This window comes from Octopus bimaculoides, chromosome 1 (assembly GCF_046866305.1).
Source record: "Octopus bimaculoides isolate indiv1 chromosome 1, ASM4686630v1, whole genome shotgun sequence".
Taxonomy (NCBI): Eukaryota; Metazoa; Mollusca; class Cephalopoda; order Octopoda; family Octopodidae; genus Octopus; species Octopus bimaculoides.
The window spans coordinates 167,726,962-167,754,461 of NC_142928.1; the positions used below are offsets into that span (position 1 = coordinate 167,726,962).

Below are 27,500 nucleotides of genomic sequence, written 5' to 3' on the forward strand. Positions count from 1 at the left end.
CAGAGCAAAAACTCTGTGTGTGTGTGTGTGTGTGTGTGTGTTCTGCTGTTTTTCTCTTCCTCCTTCTCTCACTACCTTTCACTTTTCCTCTTTATTTCCTCTCCCCTCTTCTCTCTCTGCTTCCGTTTCTCTCCTCCTTTATCTCTCTCTGTCTTTTTCCCTCATATCTCTCTATCTCGGTATATCTTTTCTATGTTTCTCTCTCGTTTCTTTCTCTCTCTTCTCCCTTCTTCCTTGAGTTATTTCTTAAAAAGCAGTAGCAATTCAAAAGACATCAAAGGTCACAAGCTTGGTATCTTAGTTTTGTCTTCCTTGCAATATTCAGTTAACTTGGGTCTTATAATAAACTCACATCCATATGTAAACACATGACCACTACTTCCCATATAAGAAACCATGTTGTTCATGTTATTCTTTTTAGTACGAAGTCAGCCTTTGTTAAGCAGATATAAGACATTCCAGCCGTGATCATCTCATATGAGTGTTTTTTCTAGCAATATATATATTCAAATGCATACTTCTTTTTTAAGACAACAGGACATTATTTGAAGGAGATTTGGCCACTATTTCTTGTGAATTGAATGATTGCAAGGAGAATCCATTATTGCTTGGACATTGTTATGACTTTTTTAAGACAGACATAATCACTTTCCTTTATCTCATTAGATTATTTTTATTATATCTAGTACTGTTACATTTATATTATCATTGATCATCTAGTTTTCTATCAAACCTTGAGCAATTAACCTCATTGATTTATATTCCTATTCAGCTTTTATCTTCAGTTTTGTTTTGTATTTCTTACATTTGCAAATGACATGTTTTACAAGTATAATATTAATTTAATACTGTGTGTGTGTGTGTGTGTATGTAAGTATATGATCAAGTGGTTAGAGGTTTGGGCTCACAATCATAAAATTATGGGTCCAATTCCCTGACCCATAGGCACATTGCGTCCTTGAGCATTTCTCCAGTCTACTCAGTTGAAAATCATTACCAGCAGCAGCAGCAGCAGCTAGGGGCTGACCTTATAACAAGTTGGTGTCCCATTTAGCTGAGAATCTTATACTATCAATCACTTATACACCTTAAAACTCAGGATAAGCACTGGCCTAATGAGCCATATAGGTTCAAAACAGACTTTATCGAACTAAATTCGACGACTGGCACCCATGCCAACGTCGTCTCCTTCATTGGACACAAAGCTTGGCTTGCGAAGACCTGTTGGGGCAAGCAAAAGCAAAATCGTGATGGCACTTGTGCCCAGCGTTGCCTTTCTGGCACTTGTGCCGGTGGCACGCGTAAAGACTTTCGAGCGAGATCGTTGCCAGTGCCGCTGGACTGGCTCTTGTGCAGGTGGCACGTAAAATACACCATTTTGAGCATGGCCGTTGCCAGTACCACCTGACTGGCCGTCGTGCCGGTGGCACATAAAAGCACCCACTACACTCTCAGAGTGGTTGGCGTTAGGAAGGGCATCCAGCTGTAGAAACTCTGCCAAATCAGATTGGAGCCTGGTGTAGCCATCTGGCTTCACCAGTCCTCAGTCAAATCGTCCAACCCATGCTAGCATGGAAAGCGGACGTTAAACGATGATGATGATGATAATTAATATGAATACCTGTCTGCACATCAGCATTTCTTTGAGGTTTGGCCTCCAGATCTGTGAGCCCCATGAATGTCACTGTGGGTCCAGTGTGGATTCTTGTTGTTGAAATTAATCTGCAATAAATTGGTTATGTTTCTACAATGCACAAAATATTTTACTAATTATTTTTATACAATTACAAATCCTAATAATATTCAATTATAAAAATATAATAGGATTTTTCCAACATTGAATGGGTAGGAGGGCCTGTATGAGTAAAATAGGAATCGAAGGGGCTCATAGGTAAAAAAAAATGGTTGTGAAACACTGATGCTAAGCCCTTCAAGGTGGTGCTACAGCATGGCCACAGTCTAGTAACTGAAACAAGATAAAAGACAAAATGTACACACTCCTACTCAAATTTTACCTGACAGCTTGATTACTCAGACTGTGTTCAGTCAAAATATACTAACGCAGACATCACCTCATTCATCTATGTTGACCTTATCTCAAGCAGATATCTTTGCTTTTCCTCTGAACTCTTTCTCAGCCAGGTTTCAAAGCCACTGTCTAAATAACTTGTATTATCATGTAATGACTTTTTGGAGGGTTTTTTTTTTCCTTTTCTTATTTTTTATTTTTTTATTTTATTGCATTGAATGCATTGGCTGGGTGAATGAGGGCTGGGAATCTTCTTATTAACAATGTCATAACTACTTATTTGAAATTAGAAAGAAATGAAAAAAACACAAAGCAATATGAATGACATGTTAAATAATAGAAATCTCTGAGATTATCTCATAAATATTTCACATTGGATTAAAGATTTTATGGAGGATTATCTTGATTTTATTAATAGAACACTGCAGTTTAATCCTGTCTGTTTTTTGTTTTGTTTTTGGTTTTTTTGGGGTTTTTTTTTTGAGAATTCTTCTTTTGTTGTTGTTGTGATGAGCTGGCAGAATCAATTGAGTGTCAAAAGAAATGCCTTGCAGTATTTCTTCCAATTCTTTTATGTTCTAACTTCAAAGACAGATTTGACCAAGGTCAAATCTTCTTTTCATTCATCCAGTTTCAGTAAAAGCAAAATTCAATTGCTGGAGCCACTGGTATTGACTAACCTCTTCTCTCAAAATTGCCGGCCTTGTGCCTAAATTAGAAACTATTATTATAGTTGTTGCTGTTGTTTATTTTCATAAATGATTCTGTTCATTTCTTCCTTGGTTTTCTTCTTCCATTGATTTCTTCCACATGAGTCTCCTGGCACTTCTTTAACCACCTGTCATCATCCATAAGCTATCAATACACAGAAAAAGTATGCTTAATATTGTAAATCTCTTCCATTTTAAGGGAAATGTGATTTAATATTGAAACTGTGGTATATTCTATATTTTTGTAACCTGTTAATTAGACACAGTTCTACAAGTAAGATATTGAACTACCTACCTGTGGGTCATGAGTTCAAATCTGTTGGTAAATATTCAGCCAATAGCATTGATATTTTTGCTAAAAATCTAAATGAGATCTGTTGATAGATCTAATTTTGTTTACAGCTACTGCATTCGATGTCTTCTTGTAAGGTAGAATACAGCATTTACAAAGAAGTTTTGTAATCACATTGATATTATCGAAAGAAATATAATTCATAATTTGAATAAGGAAATTTGTTAGGAGAGGTCCACATAACCATTCATGATACAGGGGCTGGGAGTTTATTTCAGTTTCGGGAGTGAATCATCATCACATGTCACTTAGTCGCAAACACGTCATATAGCTGCAATAGATGGCTGTATCCCCAACAATAATGTGATTTCTCTAAGACATCCTAGTAATCTATCAAGCCCATTTACACATTTCTCAATACATACTGCTGTTATGACTTCCCTTCCTCATTTTATGCCTACATCATAGATGGGTAGATTTGGTAGTATATTTAACTTGGCAGACTTAATGTAATAGTTCAGTTAGTGTTATTAGATAATATTTAAAAGGCTGACAAAAAATAATCATGTAGTGAGAAAAAAAAAACAAAGACTATTATTATTTTAATTATTCATTGTTTTTGTTTAACACCCATTTATTTCCTCATTCCAGTGTAAGTTGGACAGGAACTTAGTTGATTGAGGTAACATTTTACCACCAGATGCTCCTACTGTCATCATGCCAAGTAATCAGTCATCAAGTTAACCAAGAATGGAAACATTATGTCACCATTTTGTTCAGTTTGATAACAAGCAAAGCTGTGTAATATCAAATATTGTGTGTGTGTGTGTGTGCGTGTGTGTAAGCGCACGTGCGCACACACTCACACATGATGTGCTTCCATTCCACTCACAAAGCATTGATCAACCTGGGGCTATAACAGACACATGCCGAAGATGCTGCACTATGGCATTGACCTTGAGACCATGTGGTTGAAAAGCAAATATTTTAATTACATAACTATTTTTGTATCTAGTTTAATTATTTCAATCATTGTGAGGCACAACTTTGTGCATGTTTCTGTAATATTAACTAGGTTGCTTTCCTCAGTCTGATTCTCTTAATACAGGTCAGGAATGATTGTCTTTGGTAGTTTTATAGGCAGATGACAGCCTGGTTCTTAGAATAGAATTTGTTGACAAGTTAGAAAAAGTTCCACACTTAGAAGCATGATCTAATGTTCAAATTTTCAAAGGTCAACTTGGTAAAGACCAAAGTGCCAGTTACCAACAGCCAGCACCCAGTCATTAGTGACATCTGGGAAGCAGTCTTGATTTGTGTGTAGGAAGAGAATAGGTGATAACTTGATACATTTTACCCAAAAGGTGCAGTAGGATCTTTGACAGGCTGATAGGTGTAAAAGATGTACAGAAGTGGTTAGCAGTAGGAAAACCCATAAAATAATATCTATAGGCTAACTTCAGTGATGTGTTAAAAGTAATGGAGTCACTGAGGGAGCCTTTGAGGTCACTCAGTCTGCTAAACTTCCCTCAAATTGAAACCCTACTTCTTTGTCTTGTTTTATCACAGTTCCTATGTATGGCAGTCTTAATATATCTTTCACATTTTCTATAAGCCTTAAATCTAATCTACTTTGTCATATATTTTTTTTTTTGTCGAAAGTAATATTTTTATCTGGCCTATTATAATTTTTTTTTTCAAAAGCAATGTATTTATGTGACTCATTGTAGTTTTTAATATAGTTTTTTTTTTTTTTTTCAAAAGCAATATGTTCATCTGATATGATATATTTATCTGATGCAAAAATCAATATATTTTTCTGATACAGTATAATTCCTGCTCATACAACCATGCATTAATACTGATAGCACTTAAACTTTAAAAAATAATTTTGTTTGGTTTCTACAAATGTTTGTAAACAATTGTTCAATAAAATAGATATAAGTTAGTAGTGTAGCCATAGCGTATAAAGAAATATTTTAAATGCCTAACTTTGTTTTAAATTCTGTAAATATTAGCCTAGAACAGTCATAGGCAAATTGTGGACCGCTAGACTTTCTGCATCACATGCCTAATCAAAAAATTGCTTTGAGCCGTATCTTATGTAGCCTACTTATAAAAGTTGCCTAGCCTAGACGGTTGGTTATTTTGAATCTGACTCCAACATTTCATGCCTTAGTGTATAATGTTTGCTTAAATATTTTACATTATTTAATTGGTTAAAGAGAGGTAGATTAGTGGTGAGATCAGTATAGCTGATGTTTAGTGTAAGTTACTGTCTGTACAAAGAGAGGGGTTTGCAGAGAGCTATAGATCTTGGGAGGAATGATTGGGTAAAATATCTTGTGTTAGGAGTGAGAGGCCTGAAACAGTAGGTACAACAAGAAAAATACCATATTTTCTGGCATATAAGATGCATCCCTACTTTACAAATATATTTTGTGAAAAAATCAAATTTGATGTTTCATCATACACTCATAAACTCAATATGCCACTTGTAATACAACCACATTAGAAACATAGCAATCTTTTAAATTCCATTTAAGAATATAAAAAAAACTTTACATTGGCATATACAGTAGAGGCTTTTGTTGTTTAGCCTTACATCTGCTCTGATCAAGTTTAAGTATATGGTAAGATATTCCATTGTGAACATAATGTCTTTTACTAAGACATAATGTATCTAGGACTTTATTATTCAATGCATCCATACTTTTTAAAATAGTGTGATTTGAGAAAGATTTGACTGATATTTCTAATAGATCAAAAAGCTACATAAAGGTTCTCTAGTTGGCAGAGGTGAGTGCACCAGGCGTGGAGCAGAGAGGTGGTATGCAACATGCTAATTCAGAAATGTAAAGACTGATGTTGCCATCAAAGAAAAGGCAGAGAGCAATAAGAAGAAACAATGCGTTTCTCTGAGCTTATGATGATTGCATGCTGGTGAGTGGATCTTTGCCAATAAACCTGTTAGCCTTGGCCTTTTTCTCATTCTTCTGAATGCTATCTAAGAGCTGTATGTGTTTAACATCAATCAGCACTATCTCAGATTTGAGCAATGTTCCCAAAAAGTTGTGTTTTGTCAAAGGTCAGGACAGAAATCCTTTCTGACCCTGAAAAGGAAGTCTAATTTTGGATATGAGACTTGGCTTTATACCATCTGAAATGATATTAATAATCCTTTCTATTATAGGCACAAGGCCTGAAATCTGTGGGGAGAGGACAAGTCGATTACCTTGACCCCAGTGTTTCACTGGTACTTAATTTTGAAAGGTTGAAAGGCAAAGTCAACCACAATGGAATTTGAACTCAGAACATAGTGACCCAGCATGCTAACGATTCTGCCAGCTTGCCACCTTAATAATGATACTAATAATGATAGTATATTTAGCAATATAATGTAACAATATGAAGGATGAAATTAAGTATCCTGGTTAATCTTCATGTTTCCAACTAAGTGGATGTTACGACCAAATAAGTTTACTCATTTTCAATACAACCATTGTATGGTATGATCCAGGATGTTTAGATGTATCTTACCAAGTAAGGTCATTTTTAACTATTAATCATACCTACTTCATTATCTGTGGTGTATTGGGTGGTGGAGTGTATTTTGCACCAGTTTATTTTAATGGATGAAAGCAGAGTAAAATGATTGTAAGTAAATATGAAAACAAAGGAAGGTAAAACTAATTGAATTTAACCAATATTGACTTAACACTTAGCTGATCTGGTGACAACAAATAAAATGTTGTCAGCTACTTGTGAATATGGCTTTCCAGTGCAACTATCTTGAGTGTGTGTGTGTGTGTGTGTGTACCTGTGCATGCATGAGTGTGGAGGACATACTGTACCCATCACCTTTTTCAAACCACCTGTAAATAGGAGGGAAAGTGAGAAATATATTCTCTAACTAGAGACTGGACCCAAATGTTTGCAGTAGAATGGTAGCCACTAAATGGACCCAAGGGCTTGATAGCAGGGTTAAACCTGGCAACATCTTAAGTCAGCTATAAAAGAAAGCTGTCTTAGGAATGTTCTGGCTGATTGACAGTGATTTCACTTAAAAACATGCTACATTATTCTTATTTCTGCTCTAAATGCCATACGATATATTTTGCTTGAAGGCTGGCAGCAACAAAAGTGGGTGCGCTTAAACTTGTGCCTTAAATACAGAAGTTGAATACTTGAGCTAAATAAAAAAAATTTGATTTTCTGTACTTGTTTCTCATCAGAACTTTACAGCCATTAGTTCATGTAGCATGCTGGTTGTTATGTCTCTTCTTCTCATTCTTAATGTCTCTCAAACTTCTCAAACCCAACACCAAATATTTTTCCTAGTTATTCCTCACCAGAACTGTAACTTGTATAATTCCCTTCTTGACCACGTTTCTCATATAAAATCAGCTTTAAAAGTTCCACTTGAATATCAACATCATTGATGCCATCAGTCAAAAGGCCATGGGTGCTGCCCTTGTTCCACTAACTAAATAAAGTAATATTTGAGCAGTGATTTCACTCAATAAAAATCACCTAGGTAACCTTACAAGCTAATGATAGCATAAATATGTGAATGGAAATGAATGCTAATGCATTGTGTATCAGTATTGGTGATAGGACAATTAGGTCATTTATTGTTGTTAATAAGAAAATTTGAAAAGTTGAATGAGTAATGATGGGCTTGTCTGTGGAGTAAGTTTATAGCACATAGTATTCCAGTATATGACCATTCTGACTTCAATTCTGACAGAATCTATCCAAAACTGCATTGTTCTGTATGTCCTTTATTTACGATATTAGGGTAGGGTTTGATCAAAATTTGATTTGTAATTGTATAGGGGAGATAGATATAATATTGTTTATTTTTCCATTTGTTTTAAATCAATTTTTGAATTACAACATATTTGGAATGGTTTTCATAAACTTTCTTATTTGAATATTGTTGCAGTAATTGTTTACAATCCTTTAAAACAATCAAGTAACGTGTATCCTGTCTGTCATTCAGGTTGGGGCTCACTATAACCCTTTAGTTACTTTGTTTCTGTTAAAATACACTGAATTTATGTCAATTAATTTTGAAAATAAGGCAGAATTTAGTAAAATAACTTCTGTCATTATGAAGATGGTGTTTGGAACATAAATTAACATGGAATTCAATAGGAAACTTTAAATTTAGATTACTTTAACTCTTTATTGTTTAAACTGGCCATATCAAGCTCAAATATTCCAGATGTTTTATGTTCAAACTTGTCAAATTCATCCTCTTACACCTACTCTACAATGTCATTCTGAAACTAAACTAACACAACACTGAAATCTCAAAACTGCAAGATAATGCATGAGTAAATCAAAACAATCAGAATAAATAAGCAGTACTTTTGACAGAATAATCTGAATGCTAAAGGGTTAAAATAAATAATTTGTATCATAGAATCAGGGCTGGTCTCAGGCAGGTTGGTATCAAAAGGGTTAATATCAGTAGCAATTTCAAACGTTATATGAATTCATTCCAGTGCAATCTAGTTGTAGATCTGTGTCAGCATATTTGATAATGAGTAGAGGCACAATGGCCCAGTGGTTAGGGCAGCGGACTCGCGGTCGTGGGATCATGGTTTCGATTCCCAGACCGGGCGTTGTGAGTGTTTATTGAGCGAAAACACCTAAAGTTCCACGAGGCTCCAGCAGGGGATGGTGGCGAACCCTGCTGTACTCTTTCACCACAACTTTCTCTCACCCTTTCTTCCTGTTTCTGTTGTACCTGTATTTCAAAGGACCAGCCTTGTCACATTCTGTGTCACTCTGAATCTCCCCGAGAACTATGTTAAGGGTGCACGTGTCTGTAGAGTGCTCAGCCACTTGTACGTTAATTTCATGAGCAGGTTGTTCTGTTGATCTGATCAACTGGAACCCTCAACGTCGTAAGCGACGGAATGCCAACCAACCAACCAACCAACCATTTGATAACGATAGCCAAAAGGTATACAAAAAGAAGTAAAAAGAACAAAGCAGAAGTACAAGTAATTCAAGAAATGATTCAACTTTTCAGATTGTAGTTTTTCATTAAAAAAACTGTTCCTGGGAATAATCCAGAACTTGGAACCTTACAACCATTGTGTTTCTTCATATTTTATATATTTAATGTGTAACAATTTTAAGTTATGAATTTAATAATTATATTTGTTTACAATGTGGGTTTTTTTTCTATTTGTAGGAAACTTGAGGCAGATGAAAAATCCCTTAAGGCTCTACCTAACTATACGGGAACTCCTCCAACCCATTCAAGAAAGGGGTCTGGTTCCAGCTTATTGTCAAATTCCTCACTAAACAGCTACAGTAGTAACCATGTTGTTGAAGAAGAAATAGGTGTGTATATCTTATCTGCTAATCTTATGGTATAAAATAATAAGCTGTTGTTTTGAAAGCCAACCATATCTCTTTAAAGTGGCTAAAAGCCAGCATTTTTGCAAGACCGTTTAAAATGGGGGAAAATAATAATAATAATAAAAGCAAGTACCATAAAGAAAACTCATTGCTTATAGTTGCTGTATTCCTTTTACATTCACATCCAGAGATAGCTGGTATTTCCTTGTTACTATGTGTGCCAAATGACAAACCTTTGGTGAGTGATGAGATTCTGTAAGACCCATTAAAAACCCTGCTGGCTTTTAAAAACAGTTGGGAAATGATGAGGATGATAGTAGTGATGGTTTTGTTTATCTGTTGCTATTAACAAAAATATAAAGAAATACCAAATAGACAAATGTGGGTGTATATATGAGTAACACTGTGCAGCTTCAGAGCATAATTTGTCCAAGATGTTTCAGGTAATCTGCAACATTAAGCAAATTTTAGAATGTTCTTCTGTGACCTAACAATGAACAAAGCAATTGTAACTCTTAATAAATATACACCTGCAAATAGGTCTAAATATTTTATGTGTGTGTTTAATTATATCAGGTCGTCCCATAAGTTCTGTCCGAATTTTGAATAAAGAAAACAAGTGATCAAATGTTTTATTTAATTGAAATTTAATCATCAATGTACTTTCCCTGATTATCTATGACTTCCTTCCATCTATTTACAAGCTTTTTAATCCCATCAATGTAAAACTCTTTTGGTTTCAAAGCGAAGAACTCTGAAATGTCTAGGGACTCACTTTGCATGAAAACCAGATAGTGAAGCTAGTACTAATATTTTATTACAGCAACCACAATATTTTAAATTAAATTATGTTACACTCTGTGAAGAAAAAAAATCATTAGCTTAATGGACAGTTCTGGTAACAATAGGTTTAATAAAGGAAAATTAAAATTATAAGGTCAGCAATTCCATATATATATATATATATATATATATATATATATATATATATATATATATATATATATATATATACTATCGCTCTCATTATAATTTGTACATATATATATAATATCGCTCACATTATAATTTGTACATATATATATGTGGCGTTAGGAAGGGCATCCAGCTGTAGAAACTCTGCCAAATTTAGATTGGAGCCTGGTGTTGCCATCCGGTTTCACCAGTCCTCAGTCAAGTCGTCCAACCCATGCTAGCATGGAAAGTGGACGTTAAACGATGATGATGATGATGATGAGGATATATAAATACACGCTCACACAATGGGCTTCTTTCTACTTCTGTCTACCAAATCTACTCACAAGACTTCATTTAGCCTGGGCTTATAGTGGAAGAACTTGCCTAAGGTGTCACACATTGGGGCTGAACCGAAAAACCATGTACAAAATTCATAACCACAAAGCCATGCTTGTGTGTGTGTGTGTGTGTGTGTGTGTGTGGTTTATGTCTTAAGAATTTAGAAATTTCTAGAGAACATGAAATAATTCATTGTTTGTTTTTGTATCAGTTCAACTCAAAGTAGATAAAGGTATAAAAAAAATAGTGTATAAATATTGGGTTAAAGACCCTTTGGATAGAAGAAGCCCAATATGAAAATGCAATATTACATCCAAAAATAAGGGTGATTTTTAAAAAAATCAACAACTATCAACTAGATTATGGCTAGGAGATAAAGTTTATTCAATGAAGTTGCTCTCAGCTTCTACCACAACCTCCAAGACCTGGTGCATGTCCCAGAGAAGGTCTTTGAACACCTTGATCTTGGCTACAAGCTTGGCCTTGGCATTGCAGAGAAATTGTTAGTGCCTTTCTCAGTTGTGTCCCACATATTGCCATCTATGGAATTACAGTCGGGGGAATTAGAATGCCAGAAATTGGGGCTGATGAAGTTATAGAAATTCTCCAACAACTGCTTCTGACTCTTTTTGAAGCTATAGCAAGGAACCAAATCCTGTTGCTACTCAAATGGCCTTCCAGCAGCAAACTCATCTGCTAGGAATTGACTACAGTCTCCAGCAGTTTCACATAGCTGTCTGGATTGAGCCTAAGACTTAAAAGCCATCACAATTTGGGAAAACTTGGTTTCATAATATGTGGGACATCACATGGAGTGTAGGCAAGCCAACTGTTGTCCGGGCCATTGTGCATCTAGTCCTGGCTGAAGTTCTTTCCATCTAAGAAGAACCAGACCATCCCTGGCTTGCTCAACAGTCTGCCTCAGTTTATTTAGGAGCTTCTTTAACTTAGTCAAATGGTTCTCCTTGGCCTTGACTGTCAGAATTTTCCCCTTGCGCATCTTGCACGAGTGATAGTGAAGGTCCTTATTCAGCCCCATTTTCATAGTGGTGACTTCAATTCCTGTCTCTTCACAAAAGCTGTCTCTTTCCTTGCTTGGGTCTTCTATCACCTTGTCCTGCAGTTGCTGGATGAAGTCCAGCATGCAGTGTTCCTTCTTGCTGGCTATGGCTTCATAATCTCCATTACAGCTGTCTTTATCATGTCTTACAACCATTACAGTGTTCACAGGGTATTGGGTGTCAGTCATGATGTTTGCATTTTGATATCCGGCACAAATCATCATGATGCAGGTAACTCAATGGCTTCCAGTCCTCCATGTTAGCTAACTTCTTCTAAACTACAACTTTAATCTTCATACTCTCCAACATCTTTGACTGTTCACCAATACATGAAGCTGTTCCTGAGAAACAGGCAACATAAAAAAAAAAATCGTCCAGTTTAGCCCTAACACCCTGTACACTCATGTTTAAAGTCCTAGTTTCCTGTTCGCCTCACCAAACCTCTTTTACTCTTTTACTTGTTTCAATCATTTGACTGCGGCCATGCTGGAGCAAATCGACCCCAGGACTTATTCTTTGTAAGCCTAGTACTTAATCTATTGATCTCTTTTGCCAAACCGTTAAGTTACGGGGATGTAAGCATACCAGCATCGGTTGTCAAGCAATGTTGGTGAGGACAAACACACACACACACACACACACACACACATATATATATGACAGGCTTCTTTCAGTTTCTGTCTACCAAATATATACGACAAGCTTCTTTCAGTTTCTGTCTACCAAATCCACTCACAAGGCTTTGGTCAGCCCGAGGCTATAGTAGAAAACACTTGCCCAAGGTGCCACGCAGTGGGACTGAACCAAGAACCATGTGGTTCATAAGCACGCTACTTACCACACAGCCACTCCTAAACCTACACACACATATATACACATGTATATGTATATACACACATATGTATATATATATGTATATACACAGATATGGACCACACACACACATATATATGTATGCACACACACACATTCACACATGCATGTGTACACATAAACACATGCATGTATACACACACACATATACATACATAATTTTGGGCTGGGTTGCATGCATGCACACACACACACATACACACAAGGGCTAGAAAGAACAGAAATTAAAATGGTTTTGTGGATGAACAGAGTATCATTCAGAGAGAAGTAAACTAAAAATTGCAGAAGACGACGGAATCGGAATCGGGAATCGAGCCAGTGATGGATGCTGTAAAGTGCAATGGGATAAGATGACTGGGTCATGTGCTGAGGAACGATGAAGGTGATGGTGTGAGAAGAGTGGTGGAAATAAATGTGGAAGGAAGTAGATGAAGAAAGAGACCAAGAAAGCTGTGACTAATGATGACAGGAGGAGGAGCTGGAAGGTAAAGTGGTTGACAGCAGAGAATGGGGACGATAGGGCAATATGGAGAAGACTGTTATGATGGTAACCAGAAAGGCTAACCCAAGCTTTAACAGGGAAAGCCTATATGTATGTTCCTTTCCTAGTGGCGGACAATGCTACACTTTTGACTTTTCATTTGTCTATGTAACAATTCAGAACAAAAGTATTGTTTAATTATATTTATATTAAGTGGAATTTCTCATTAGGTGATTTCAGAGTAAAAGTTTAGTTCATCCAGAACAGTGATTCCCAAGGTGGGGCGTACGCCCCACTGGTGGGGCCTGAGAAAATTCAGGTGGGGCGCGGGGCATAGACGTGGGCTGTGAAAATATTTGTACATGACGAGCGGTCATCGCAGGCACAACCTTAGATTCCGTCTTTCCTTTGAAGCCTCCACATCGGAAACTCTCGCACCCCAGCGAGACAAAGAAGATCCCGCACTGAGCAATAAACTTACGCGCATCCCTATACATGTAGCATGAATCACTACTGGCAGTAAATGATGCATGAAATTTTCATCGACAGGAACTGCTGGCATTACTATTCAGATAAGCCAATCAATTGCCTCAATTAGTTTATACTGAAGAGTGCGCGCATCTAAGCTTTGTTATAACCACCGGCAAAAAATAGTCTATAAATTGGGGTTATGGAATTATGGAAAAGAAATAGTCTATAAATTGGGGTTATGGAATTATGGAAAAGAAATTTCAGTGAACCTTACTGGTTGAGTAAATGTGAAATAACGAATGATGCTGGCATTGTAATTATTGATCATTTAAATATCTTGATAAAGGATTTCAATGACAGATTTTGCGATTTAAAGGCAATGAATTTTCCTTCTTGGTTAACTCAACCGCTTCTGATTAACGTTTCTGATGCTACAATCCAATACCAAGAAGAGTTATCAGAATTACAACATGATGAATCAGTGAAGACTTTGTTTAAATTGAAAGGTACAAAGATGTGGCTATATGACGAGGTTGAAAGAAAATATCCTAAAATTTCTACATCAGCGAGAGAGCTACTGATTCCTTTCCCTTCGTCTTATTTGGTCGAATGTGGTTTTAGTGCAGTTGATAATTTGCTCGAAGCCAAGAGAAACCGGCTTGAGATTACAAAACGTGGCGATTTACGACTGAAATTAACAAAGTTGTCTCCTCAAATTAAAAACTTGTGCTGTATGCATCAGGCACAGGGTTCTCACTAAATTAGTCGAGCTGACCGTCAAATAATTGAACTGAAAAAACGTGTTTCTTTATTCTTTATAAATTGACATTTTTTAAAAACATGAGAAATCATAATAATTTTATCGATTTATTGGGTGTTATGCACTTTCAGTGCCTGTTGTTTCAATTCTCAAGCTATTTTTTTGTATTTTGAATACAATTTTTTAATTTTTGATTTTTTTCAATTGTAAGTAGGCTCACATGTACTTGTAAATGTGAGTGGACATGGGAAAAGGTGGGACGTAAAAACTTTTGCTATGAAAAAGTGGGGCGCCGGGGAAAAAAGGTTGGGAAACACTGATCCAGAATTTCTATCAAGGAAATAAAACTGAAACGCACACACAACACACAACACACACAACACACAACACACACACACACACAAATCATCAGAACAGGATGCTAAACTTATTGTTGTAATTTCATAAAACAAGCACTGAATGTTTTAAGTGTATGTATGTATGTGAATACTTACATACTTAATTATGAGAGAGTATATTTATGTACAAGATAGGGCATTTAAGCTACTCCAATTGTTGATAATAACTGCATGAAATAATTGGAATATATTTAGTTACACATAAAAAGCTCTGTGATACAGACTTGGTATAATGTCTGTCCAACGTAAGAAATCTCTTCCTATAAAGCGGTTAAACAGATACTTTAAAAAACAGCCTAATAAGAGTTCTGCACATTCTAATTTGGATTGGCTTAATGTAGAAGTGGGAAAAGATTTAACAGAAACATCCGAAGGTAACTGCCTTAACTGTCTTTGTTTTTTTGTGATTATGAATAATTATTTTGTTTTATAGTTCATTCAGTTTTTATACATACATACATACATATATATATATATATATATATATATATATATATATATATATATATAGTTATGGTATATTCTGTTAAGAATGTAGTAGAGTATAATATAAAGCCCTTCATATGTCACTCTGTGCTATCTAGTAGTAGTATTATGCATACTTCCAGGTTTGCATTAGGACTTTTATGTGTAAATAAATAATTGAAAAAAATTGGAGTCAACAAGGAGTACGGCTCGACATTCATTTTCAATTGCTACAAAATTTTCTACACAGCGTAGTTCTCCAGGTGTGAGAGTATTTGATTATGCAACCATTTCCCTGCATTATGAGATCAAGTTGTGTTTCCTCAGGCAATATGTAAATATCATCTCCGTAAGTTCAAATTTTCAGCTTCAAGAGCATCTTTGTTGTAGCCTGCAGTTAGTAGCAGCCACTGAGTTTATCAAAAGATGTGGCTGCTGAAGGTCTGTTGGCAAACTGCTTTGAACTTATGGAGACAATATTTACATATTGCCTGAGGAAATACAACTAGATCTCATAATGCAGAGAAACAGTTACATAATCAAGTACCTGCACACCTAGAGAGTTATGTTGCATAGAAACAATTGAAGTGATTGGAAATAAATATCCAATGTATGTATGTATGTATGTATGTATATATATGGGAGAATTTACGAAAAAACAACAGACAAAGACAGGTGGTGTAAACAACAAATGGATGTATTAGTTTAACGCTCGGGAATAGAGAAAGTCTTTGATGTTTCGAGCTATGCTCTTCAACTGAAAGGAATACAGAAAGAAATAAGGAGAGAAACAAGGAGAAAAAAAATATAAATGTAGTGGTCAGCGATCTATCATGGTGATATATATATATATATATATATATATATATATATATGTTTATTATTACCTGCTGCAAACCTGTGACATAGAAGGCAACTGAGAATTCCTGTGGGACAGCTTGCTGAGTGCCTCAGACCAAATCTGTGGGTGGCGCAAAGTCCCAACCAGACCTAGAGTAATATGGTGGTAGAACGTTGCCATAGACATGGCCATTAGAGCAAAGAAACAGACCTGGAAGAGTGGAGGTAGCAGGAAGCTGTATCAGATAGCCAAAAGGGAAGTTAAGAGACAGGTATATCTAGCCAAGGGAGAAGCAGAAAAGAAGTTTGCCTATGTCTAGTGACATGAGGACCAAAGAATTGAAGTGTTCCAGATTGCAAGGCAATGTATGAGAGAAAATTGTGATGTCATTGGAGAGAAATGTGTCTGCATGGATGATGGTGCATTTACATTTAATGATTCTGCAAAGAAAGAGACTTGGAAATACCATTATGAAAGACTGCTGAATATAGAGAATGTTGACCCAATTGAGGGACCAGCTACCCAAAGACATTTGTTTTGAGCTGCCAAGACTATTGCCTGGAATGTTTTTAATTTAATTAAGGAGTCATTCTGATTCCAGAACGGTATGTTATGTTGGGCTATGGCCTCTAGGAGTAAAGTTGAAAATGTGCGACACACTGACATTCACATTTATTATATTATAGTAAGGTGGCAAGCTGGCAGAATCGTTAGCATACTGGTCGAAATGCTTAGCAGTGTTTTGTCTGCCATTAGGTTTTGAGTTCGAATTCCTCTGAGGCTGACTTTGCCTTTCATCTTTTCGGGGTTGATAAAATTAGTACCAGTTACATACTGGCGTCAATGTAATCGACTTAATCCCTTCCCTCTAAATTTGAGGCCTTGTGTTTCCAGTAGAAAGAATTTATTAAAGTTGAAAAAGTGTGACACATTTAGTGACAATTATATTTTTCCTCTATGGTATCACATTGCACATGGCTGTTTATATTAATTTATACACACACACACAGCTTCTTGAACCCAGTTCCACTGGGGTGAGTAGGTCTTCTCAAGAACCACAAATTGCCAGTCATCCTGGTCCTTTGCCATTTCCTCCATGAGGTCCAAGGTCTTGGGTCCTGAGATCAGCCTTCACCATTTTGTCCCATGTCTTCCGGAGTCTCCTTCTTTTGCTGTCTCCATCCACATTGTGACCAACACCTTTATACAGTTGTCTTCATTCCTAAGCATCACATGTGTCCATACAAGCACAGACTTCTTTGTTGCACGCAATGTCTGACTGTAGTATCTCCCTAAAATTTCTCAAGCCCTTTCTCACTCTGGCCACTATACTTTCAGAACAAGCACCTCCATTGCTAATTATATCTCCTTGATAACAAAAGCTATCAACTACTTGTAGTGAGCCATCCAGACATTTAAGGGAATCTATTTCCAGTGTGCTCATTGTATGTACTTCTCCAGTACATCTATCACATGCAAAGCTTACATCCTGTTAGTCTACCTTTGATTATATTAAATCTCTTGTGTATGTAGCTTACATCAGGTTCAGTGTATGGAGTTTATATCTACTTCTTTTCTGCTTATTGAGCAAGCCCATTACCCTGAAGCTATCAGGGTTCTGTTTTCTTTCCTACTTGCTAAAGCATTAGTCTTTGCGAAGTTTACTTTAAGATCTTTTGATTTTGGGTTTAACTTCCTCCCTAATTCCCCTATGGATTTAGCTCTGGGAAGTAGATCATCAACATATAGGAGTTTCTATAGAGAGCCAGTCTTAAACTCAGTTGTGATGACCTGTAGGACTATGATGAATTGGAGAGAACTGAGCCTTGATGGTCATCTACCTTCACAATAAACTGTCACTGAAATCATTGACTCTCATGCATATATATATGTATATACATGTGTTTGTGTGTGTGTGCATTTGTGTGTATCTATGTAAGTATATGTGTTTATACGTATGTTTGTGTATGTATATATCTATGAATATATCTATGTGCGTTATATGTATGTGTATTTATACATGTTTGTATATGTATTTATTTGTGTGTGTGTATACTGAGAACCCCTATCACACATCCCTTTCCTCACATGGTTATGAGTTACCTTTAATAGTAGGCAGTAGAACATTGATAATGATTGGTAATATATTTGTGTGTGTGTGTGTGTTTTTACTGTCATCATCGATTTACTGTCCACTTTTCCATGCTTGCATACAAAACTCAACAGTTCAGTTGCTGTAGAGAATTGAAAACTGAACTTTGCACCAGTCCTTAACTGTGTGTATAAGAGAGTGAGTGTGATTGTATTTTACACAGTAACACTGAAATAATGGTTTGAATAGCTCATCATTATTTGGAGACCACTGGTGGGTGTCTTTCAAGCATGAAATTGGAGACTTTTTTCAAGGGGTCACAGTATGCTGGGAGTGGTATCTTTAGAAATTTGGACAACTGAACCAAAGGTCAATCTCACAGCTTCTCTTTCACACACAAACTTATAGGTAAATATACACACACACACTATATATTATATATATATATATATATATATACCTACCTACACATACTTGTTTAACATCTGGAAAAGACACACACTCATACTGTAGAATACTTTCACATCCACATTGTAACACATGGGACAGATTACCCCTACATACATATGTACACACACGCACACACCTTCATACACACACACACTCACCTTCATACACACACACACACACACACACTCTCTTTCTTACATACTCATTACTCTTAGACAAGTGAAAGACCAATGGAATCAGTTTACAAAGAAAGATTTTCAGCACATTTTCTAATCAGTAAATCAGTTTGGTGTAACAAATGCTATCAAATCAATTCTCCCCATCTTGGTTCATATTACCACCTCTCCAGAAGCTGAGGACAATGTGAGAAAGAGAGAACAGTGAGAGAAAAACAACATACATACATCAACCACAACTCACTCCAAAGTACACTTCCATTTGCTGGTTGTTTTTAAATGGTATCTAGTGAATCAACAGGTTTCTGATAGTAAAGCCATCATCATATCATAACTACAGGCATGTCTGCTGCAGGATCGTTTTTCTGTGCGTTTGTAAAAAAAAATGGATTTTAATTTTCTTCAATATTATCAAGAGCCATGTCCTAAGTAAGAATAGTGTATATGTTTGTGTGAACCTGTGCATACGTATATGTGTGTTTGAACATATCTGTTTCTGTAAATGTGTGTACTTAAGTAGCCATTTGTGTTTTTTGTGGTTGGACGACCATGTATACACTTGAGTGAATATGTATACATTTTAAGTGAATGTGTATGTATACTTGAGTATGACCACATATGCCTGTTTTTTTTTAGTATGTGTGATAGATTCAACATTTTCTTATTATTTGAACTGAAATTTTTTGGTGCTTAATTGCATGTTCAGCTTTTGAAATTTTGTGACAGCGATTCTGAAGTAGAATAGACTGAAGGAAATAAAAGTCAGGGAGAAATTTGACATCTAAATACTTCAAATAAATTTATGTGTGTTTATATATTGGTAATTAGTAAGTAACGTTTGCCAGTTTGCTCACATTTAGGTATTCAAAAATATAAAATGTGTGTGTGATTACATATATTTTCTTTTTATTTTGATGTACACATTAAATGGGTCCTGTTATCAACTTGTTGCTACTATAATTTTGTGTTTTTATGAACTTTGCCTTTTCCTTTCTTGCTACAGAGAATATGAATACACCTGTAAAGTACTAAAGTCCATTAATACCTATGTTAAATTTGTTGCAGGCCTTCTTTTCTCTTCCTCTTGCTCTATGTATCTATTTCTCACCCTCCACATGTCTCTCTGTTTCTCTCTCTTGTCCCTTTCTTTTCTCATCCCCCTCTTTGTTTTGATCTCTCACTGCCACTTTTTTCACTGTTTGCCAAGTGAAGATAAGAAAAACAAAACAAACAGCAAATTAAATTTTATTTTTATGGACTTTACAATTTCTATATCAATGAATTTCTGAGCATGTGTTTATAAATGTTTAAAATAACTTCCCTAAATCAAATTTCAGTGTATAGGCATTGATAAGAGAGATTAGTTAACTTCAAGTCCACTGTGTTTGTTTATAATGATGAAATAATTAACATTTATCATTAATTACTGTTTTTTTTTTCTTTTGCAATCTGTTTATGATTTTTATGCTTTTCTTCTTCAGCTTCCGAAAATCTCTGGCAAACATGGGGTAGAATTGTAAATGAATGGGATAACTTAAAGAAGAAGCCAACCAATTTGAAGGTAACTGGTTTCACATTTAATTCTGTTTGTGATATTACACTAACACAATTTTTGTCCTTGGGCAGCAACTGCTATTTCTTATTCAAATTAAGTTGTGCATATGTGCAAATTGAGTCCATATGTGTGTGTATGTGTGTGTGTGTGTGTGTGCAAAAAAAAAACATATTTACTAACAGAAAATATGCTGTTAAAATAAATTATTTTACATACCTTTTTAAAATTACTGTGATAGGTCCCAATAATCACCTCAGATTCTCTAGTACTGGTGCGATTGATACAGATTAAGTCTAATTTGAGCATCTGTAAGTATTAAGACCAGTCCTTCAGGTGGTGCAAAGCATGCCTTGTAAAAGCACCTGTGCAGCGCCACGTAAAAGTACCTCTGCAATGCCATGTATAAGTGTCCATGCAGTGCCACATAAAAGCACCTGTGTGGCACCACATAAAAGTGCCTGTGTAATGCCACATAAAAGCACCCAGCACACTCTATAAAAGTGGTTGGCCTTAGGAAAGGCACCCAGCTGTAGAAACCATGCCAAATCAGACTGGTGTCTGGTGCAGTCCCACCCCACCACCAAGCTGGTCCAACCCATGCCAGCATGAATAACGGACATTAAATGATGATGAAGGATGAAAAAATTTTAATCAAAAACTCTTTTTTTTATGTCATTGTATGAGATAGAGTTTGTAGAACAGAAGTTTGCAAAAGTTTTCTGAAAATACCAAAAACTAAGAAGGTTATGACTGGTTGCATGGTATACTCTTTTTCTTGTTTCAGTCATTTGACTGTGGCCATGCTGGAGCACCGCCTTTAGTTGAGCAAATCAATCCCAGGACTTATTCTTTGTAAGCATAGTACTTATTCTGTCGGTCTCTTTTGCCGAACTACTAAGTTACAGGGATGTAAACACACCAGCATCGGTTGTCAAACAATGTTGGGGGGACAAACACAGAGACACAAACATACACACACACACACACACATATATATATATACATATATACAACGGGCTTCTTTCAGTTTCCATCTACCAAATCCCCTCACAAGGCTTTGGTCAGCCCAAGGCTATAGTAGAAGACACTTGCCCAAGGTGCCATGCAGTGAGTCTAAACCCGGAACCATGTGGTTCATAAGCAAGGTACTTACCACACAGCCACTCCTATACTTCAATCTAGAATCAATAAGCTGTGCACATGCACAAATTTTTTTCCACTTTTTGAATTTGGATTTTGAAGGATTTCAAAAATTATTTTGAAATTATAACCTGAAACAAATGGCAAATTTGAACTGTCTATATTTAAAAACTATGATTTAAAAAAAAAATTCAACAAAAGTGGAAATTATAGGATTTATGGGAGGAGGTGGGGGAATAAAAAAAATTGAAAGCAAAATATTTTTTTGCATAATCATACAAGATACAGTATAGAACACAATTTTGCAAAAATTTTGCAAAAGTGTCAAGAAACAAAACTACTTATGACGGATTAAATGGTGTGATTCAGACAAAAGTCTGCCTGTCAATTTTATGTTTTAAAGATCGATTACAAACCAGTAAAAAAAAGTTTTTCAAAATGTCTTTTTTAAGCCCCTCCTCTTCATCTCCTTCATATGCAACTGGCCATAACTTTCATTGCTGACCTTATAGGAACATTCTTTGTGATTACACAAAAAAAAATGCGTTTCATTTTCGCCTCCCTGACTTCTCTTTAATAAAAGATGCAACAGACTATAACTTGGTATAATGTATGGCTTAAAGTTTTAAGATTATGTTTTAGGTTTATGGTATAGGTTTAAGGTTAAGCTTAAGGTTTATGGTTACGGTTTAGGGTTAAATGAAGAAGTATGCTTTTACCAGTACCATAATCTTACCTGTTTTAGACTGAAATATAATGAAACTGTTAAAAAATAGAATATAAACTCTGCCAATTCTAAAACATAGTATATTTAATTTTTATTGTTGCACCTTATTTTATATTTAGCAATTTTGATAACAAAAGTTTTAGAGTTAGGGTTAGGGTTTTAGAGTTAGAGTTATGAGTATTTTTGAAAAATTTGTGGCGGTGTATTGAACAGATTTTCACCAAATTTGGCAAAAATACTCATAACCCTAACTCTAAAACCCTAACCCTAACCCTAAAACCCTAAAGCTAAAACCAGTACAAATGCATGAATGATGTCATAAATAACAGTACCACCGATAGTTGTTGTTGACAAACAACGGCAGTAATTTTATTCAGGGGAAAAGATCCCATTACACCACCACCACCACGTGTTGTTGACAAACCACAGCAGTAATTCTTTTCACCTCAATAGACCTCAGTGATTGGTTGAAATTACCGAAATAGGACAACTTTTAACATGAAATAACTTCGAATATAAAAATTTTTCTCTGTTCTATAAGACAGAATATTCAAGTATATGAAGTTTTAAAGTGTTTCGGTAGAAAACACTCTAAATAAGACATGAATAAAAAATGGTGTCCGCCAAATCAAAGATCCCAGAGAATTTTCTCAAAAACTAGCCAAAACAACTATTCTGACTCTATACTTTTAAGCCTTTGCACAATTTTGATCAGAAAGATAGTTCTTCAAGTTGTGAGGGCAAAATACAATTATAGAAAATCTGAAGAACTTCTTACTTTTTTCAGTGGCAATTGAGGAAAAGACAGAATTTTCAATGCTAGCAAAATGAGGTCTAAGTGAATGTATTTGTAGATGTATATGTATCTTTGTGTGCGAACATATACATAAATGTGTATGTGTGTGTGTGCATGTATTTACACACGTATTTGAGTGTACATATACATATATACATGTGTGTGCAGAATATTGTCTTCATTTACAGTTGAGTGGCATCCTGTTCCTTTCCTCTGGGGAATTTTATTGACCAGTATTTTATTCTTGGAATGTTAACTTAGTCAGTATATGGGTTTAAACAAACAGCAGTGTGTGTGTGAGTGAGTCTGTCTGTGTGTGGGATATGAAATGGTATTGATAAAGTGTAAATGAATAAATAGTAAACAAACAAAAGCAATTTATATAGTAGTGCCAGGGATTTAAAGGTTGAAGGGAGAAGAATAAGAACAAAAGGCAGAGAGAGGGAGGATTCCTCCTCCCCTAACTGCTACCTATACTCATTGCTTATCTTTTCCTGTCAGCCATCACCCCTGACTGACTTGTCTGCTTAATGGGATTCCTTTGAATCAGTGGCACTCCCTTTCATTTCACTGACCATACCTTTACCTTCTCCACTCCTCTCTTTGTTCCATCTATATGTATGTGTATGTATTCTTCAGAGCACCAGTAGTATATAAATCTACATTTCATCAACACTGTTTGTGGTCTTTTTTTTTTATTGCTGTTGATGATGTTTTTACTTTTTGCTTTTTTTTTTTCATTCAGTATTCTTCCTCTATCATTTCTCAATGAAATTTTGTTTTATCATTTTAAGCCCTGGTCTTTTGCTAGGTTCTGAGTTCAAATTCACCCCATCCCACCCCATCAGGAAGTGAGGTGGACTTTACCTTTCATTCTTTTTCCAATTGGTAACTTAAGTACTAGTGAAACACACCCCCCAACAAATTTCAGTCCTTATGCTTTTAGTAGAAAGGATCATTCTAAAATATTTTATTATTTTAAAATTTCTGGTTTAACTCTTTAGCATTTAATCTGGCCATCCCTGACCCAAATGTTCTACTTGTTTTATGTTAAAACTGACCGCATCCAATCCTCTTAATTATATTAATGTATGTGTATTTTTAAAAATATGTTTAAAATTCTGTGTCTGGGAATTTGTTGATTGACCTACACTTTATTTCTGAATTTACCACTTTAATTATTGTTTGTCTCGGATATTCCAAGCACTTTTCAGTTGCAGCCCATATATTTCGAAAGAAAAATTTGATAACATATATATATATATATATATATATATTTTCTGGGCAGGGAACACTGACGGGGTCGGGGGCGTAGGAATACTTCTAGCGGAGAAATGGGTGGATAATGTAATCGAGGTCGTTAGAGTAAGTGACAGAGTACTTAAGATTAGACTAGTGCTTCATCATAGATTAGCTACTGTCGTCTCAGCCTATGCACCTCAACCGGGGCTACCAGATGGTCTGAAAGACCAATTCTATGACACCCTCTTGCAAACTACCTCGTCGACGAGTGACAGGGACCTTCTCTTTGTGGCTGGAGACTTCAATGGTCATGTCGGACGTCGTGCTGGAGGTTTCCATGGCATACATGGAGGCTATGGCTTCGGTTCCCGCAACGAAGAGGGAACCAGACTGCTGGAGTTCTGTGATGCAACCGATCTTATGGTCTGCAATACCAACTTCAGGAAACCTGCCAGTCACCTAGTCACCTACCGCTCCGGCAGACACTCTAGCCAAATCGACTACATCCTCGCCAGAAATAGGGAAAGAGGGCGGCTTATAAATGCCAAAACCTACCCTGGCGAAGAATGTACCCCACAACATAGATTAGTAGTTAGCGACTTTGGGATCAAGGCAAAATGGGTGCCCAGAATTAGACCGGCTTGGAGGAGAAGGGTGTGGAAGCTTAAAGACCCTGCAAATGGACAGAGACTTAGAGACAAGTTACTTGAAGCATTTAACGAAATAGAAGGGGATATAGTATCATACAACGTGGAAGACAATTGGAGATTTCTGCGAGACAACCTGTTGAAAGCCACCGACCAGATCTGTGGGTGGTGTAAGGTCCCCTCTCGACCCAGAGTAACGTGGTGGTGGAACAAGGAGGTAGACAGGGCTATTAGACAAAAGAAACAGGCTTGGAAAGACTGGAAGAACGGTGGTAGCAGGGAATTGTACCAATGTGCCAGAAGGGAGGCTAGGCGGCAGGTTTGTTTAGCCAGAGGGGAAGCAGATAAGAAAAGATTTGCCAATGTTCTGCGCCGTGAGGACCAAAGACTTGAGGTATTTCGTGTTGCAAGACAGTGTAGGAGATAGAATAGTGATGTCGTAGGAGAGAAATGTGTTCGCATGGATGATGGTACGCTTGCACTAAATGAGGATGCAAAGAAAGAGGTCTGGAGATGCCACTACAATAGATTGCTTAATAAAGAGAATGAATGGGAGGAAGAGAGCCTGCCTTATGTCGACCCAATAGAGGGACCAGCTATCCGAGTTGATAGTACCAGGGTAGATAAAGCAATTAAGAGTATGACGACCGGGAAAGCCCCCGGCCCATCAGGAATCACTACAGAGATGCTCAAAATATTTGGCAGTGTTGGCTATAGCCTAGTCACCCGTATTATGAACCAGGTGATACACGAAGGAGTCATACCCAATGACTGGTGTAGCAGCATCATAGTCAACTGCTACAAAGGTAAAGGTGACGCTTTAGATACAAATAATTACAGAGGCATCAAGCTGTTAGATCAGGTTATGAAAGTTACAGAGAGGGTCATAGCCCAACTAATTAGGGAGCGAATCAATTTAGATGAGATGCAGTTTGGGTTCATGCCAGGTAAAAGCATTACTGATGCCTTATTTCTAGTAAGACAGCTGCAGGAGAAATACCTAGCCAAGGATAAACCTCTGTACCTGGCTTTCGTTGACATGGAGAAAGCCTTTGACAGGGTCCCCCAATCCCTTATCTGGTGGTCAATGAGGAAACTTGGGATAGAAGAATGGTTAGTGAGAGCTGTGCGAGCCATGTACAGAGATGCTGCCAGTAAGGTGAGGGTTGGAAATGAGTACAGCAATGAATTCCGGGTAGAGGTAGGGGTCCACCAAGGTTCCGTCCTCAGCCCCCTCTTATTTATCATAGTCCTCCAGGCAATCACAGAGGAGTTCAAGACAGGTTGCCCCTGGGAGCTCCTCTATGCTGATGACCTTGCCCGAATTGCGGAGTCACTATCAGAACGAGAGGAGAAGTTTCAGGTATGGAAGCAAGGTCTAGAATTGAAGGGCCTTAGAGTCAACCTAGCTAAAACCAAAATCCTAATAAGTAGGAAGGTAGATAAAACACAAACCCCTTCAGCTAGATGGCCCTGCTCAGTATGTAGAAAAGGAGTAGGTAGTAACTCTATAAGATGTACCTGGTGCAAGCTATGGACACATAAGAGGTGCAGCAACATCAAAGGCAGGTTAACTAGGAAGTTAGTTTTTGTTTGTGGCAGATGTTCAGGTGCAATAAAGACTGTAAACAAACAGGAAACAACTTCTATCTCATTCCAGGGTGAAAAACTAGAGGTAGTCGATAGCTTCCGCTATCTGGGCGACCAAGTTAGTAGTGGGGGTGGGTGCGCTGAAAGTGTAGCTGCTAGAATAAGAATAGCCTGGGCAAAGTTTAGAGAGCTCTTACCCCTGCTGGCGACAAAGGGACTCTCACTCAGAGTAAAAGGCAGACTGTATGACGCATGTGTACGAACAGCCATGCTACATGGCAGTGAAACATGGGCTGTAACTGCTGAGGACATACGTAAGCTCGCAAGGAATGAAGCCAGTATGCTCCGTTGGATGTGTAATGTCAATGTGAATACCCGTCAGGATGTAAGTATCTTGAGAGAAAAGCTGAACATTAGAAGCATCAGTTGTGGTGTGCAAGAGAGACGATTGCGCTGGTATGGACATGTGGTGAGAATGGATGAGGATAGCTGCATGAAAAAGTGCCACACTCTAACAGTTGAGGGAACCCGTGGAAGAGGTAGGCCCAGGAAGACCTGGGCTGAGGTGGTGAGGCAAGACCTTCGTACATTGGGCCTCACCGAGGCGATGACTACTGACCGAGACCTTTGGAAATGTGCTGTGCGTGAGAAGACCCGGCAAGCCAAGTAAGATCATTGCCAGTGCCCCTGGACTGGCTCTTGTGCGGGTGGCACATAAGATGCACCATTTTGAGCATGGCCATTGCCAGTACCGCCTGACTGGCTTCCGTAGAATTTTCAAGTGAGATCGTTGCCAGTGCCCCTGGACTGGCTTGTGCGGGTGGCACATAAAAGACACCATTTCGAGCGTGGCCGTTGCCAGCATCGCCTGACTGGCCTTCGTGCAGGTGACATGTAAAAGCACCTACTACACTCTCTGAGTGGTTGGCGTTAGGAAGGGCATCCAGCTGTAGAAACTCTGCCAAATTTAGATTGGAGCCTGGTGTTGCCATCCGGTTTCACCAGTCCTCAGTCAAGTTGTCCAACC

General features: G+C 37.0%; 1 protein-coding gene across 4 annotated transcripts in view; it reads left to right on the forward strand.

The window, feature by feature from the left end:
• The window catches only part of LOC106869320 (EVI5-like protein), a 304,412-nt gene that overhangs the window by 156,891 nt on the left and 120,021 nt on the right, over window positions 1-27,500 (forward strand). For 3 of the 4 annotated variants that reach the window (XM_014915019.3, XM_014915018.3, XM_014915020.3), the window contains 2 exons: window positions 9,243-9,394; window positions 20,258-20,337. In XM_014915019.3, coding sequence (XP_014770505.1) covers window positions 9,243-9,394; window positions 20,258-20,337 — 232 coding nt within the window. Of the gene's footprint in view, window positions 1-9,242; window positions 9,395-14,761; window positions 15,127-20,257; window positions 20,338-27,500 lie in introns of those variants that run through there. The other variant, XM_014915021.3, reaches the window with a different exon arrangement.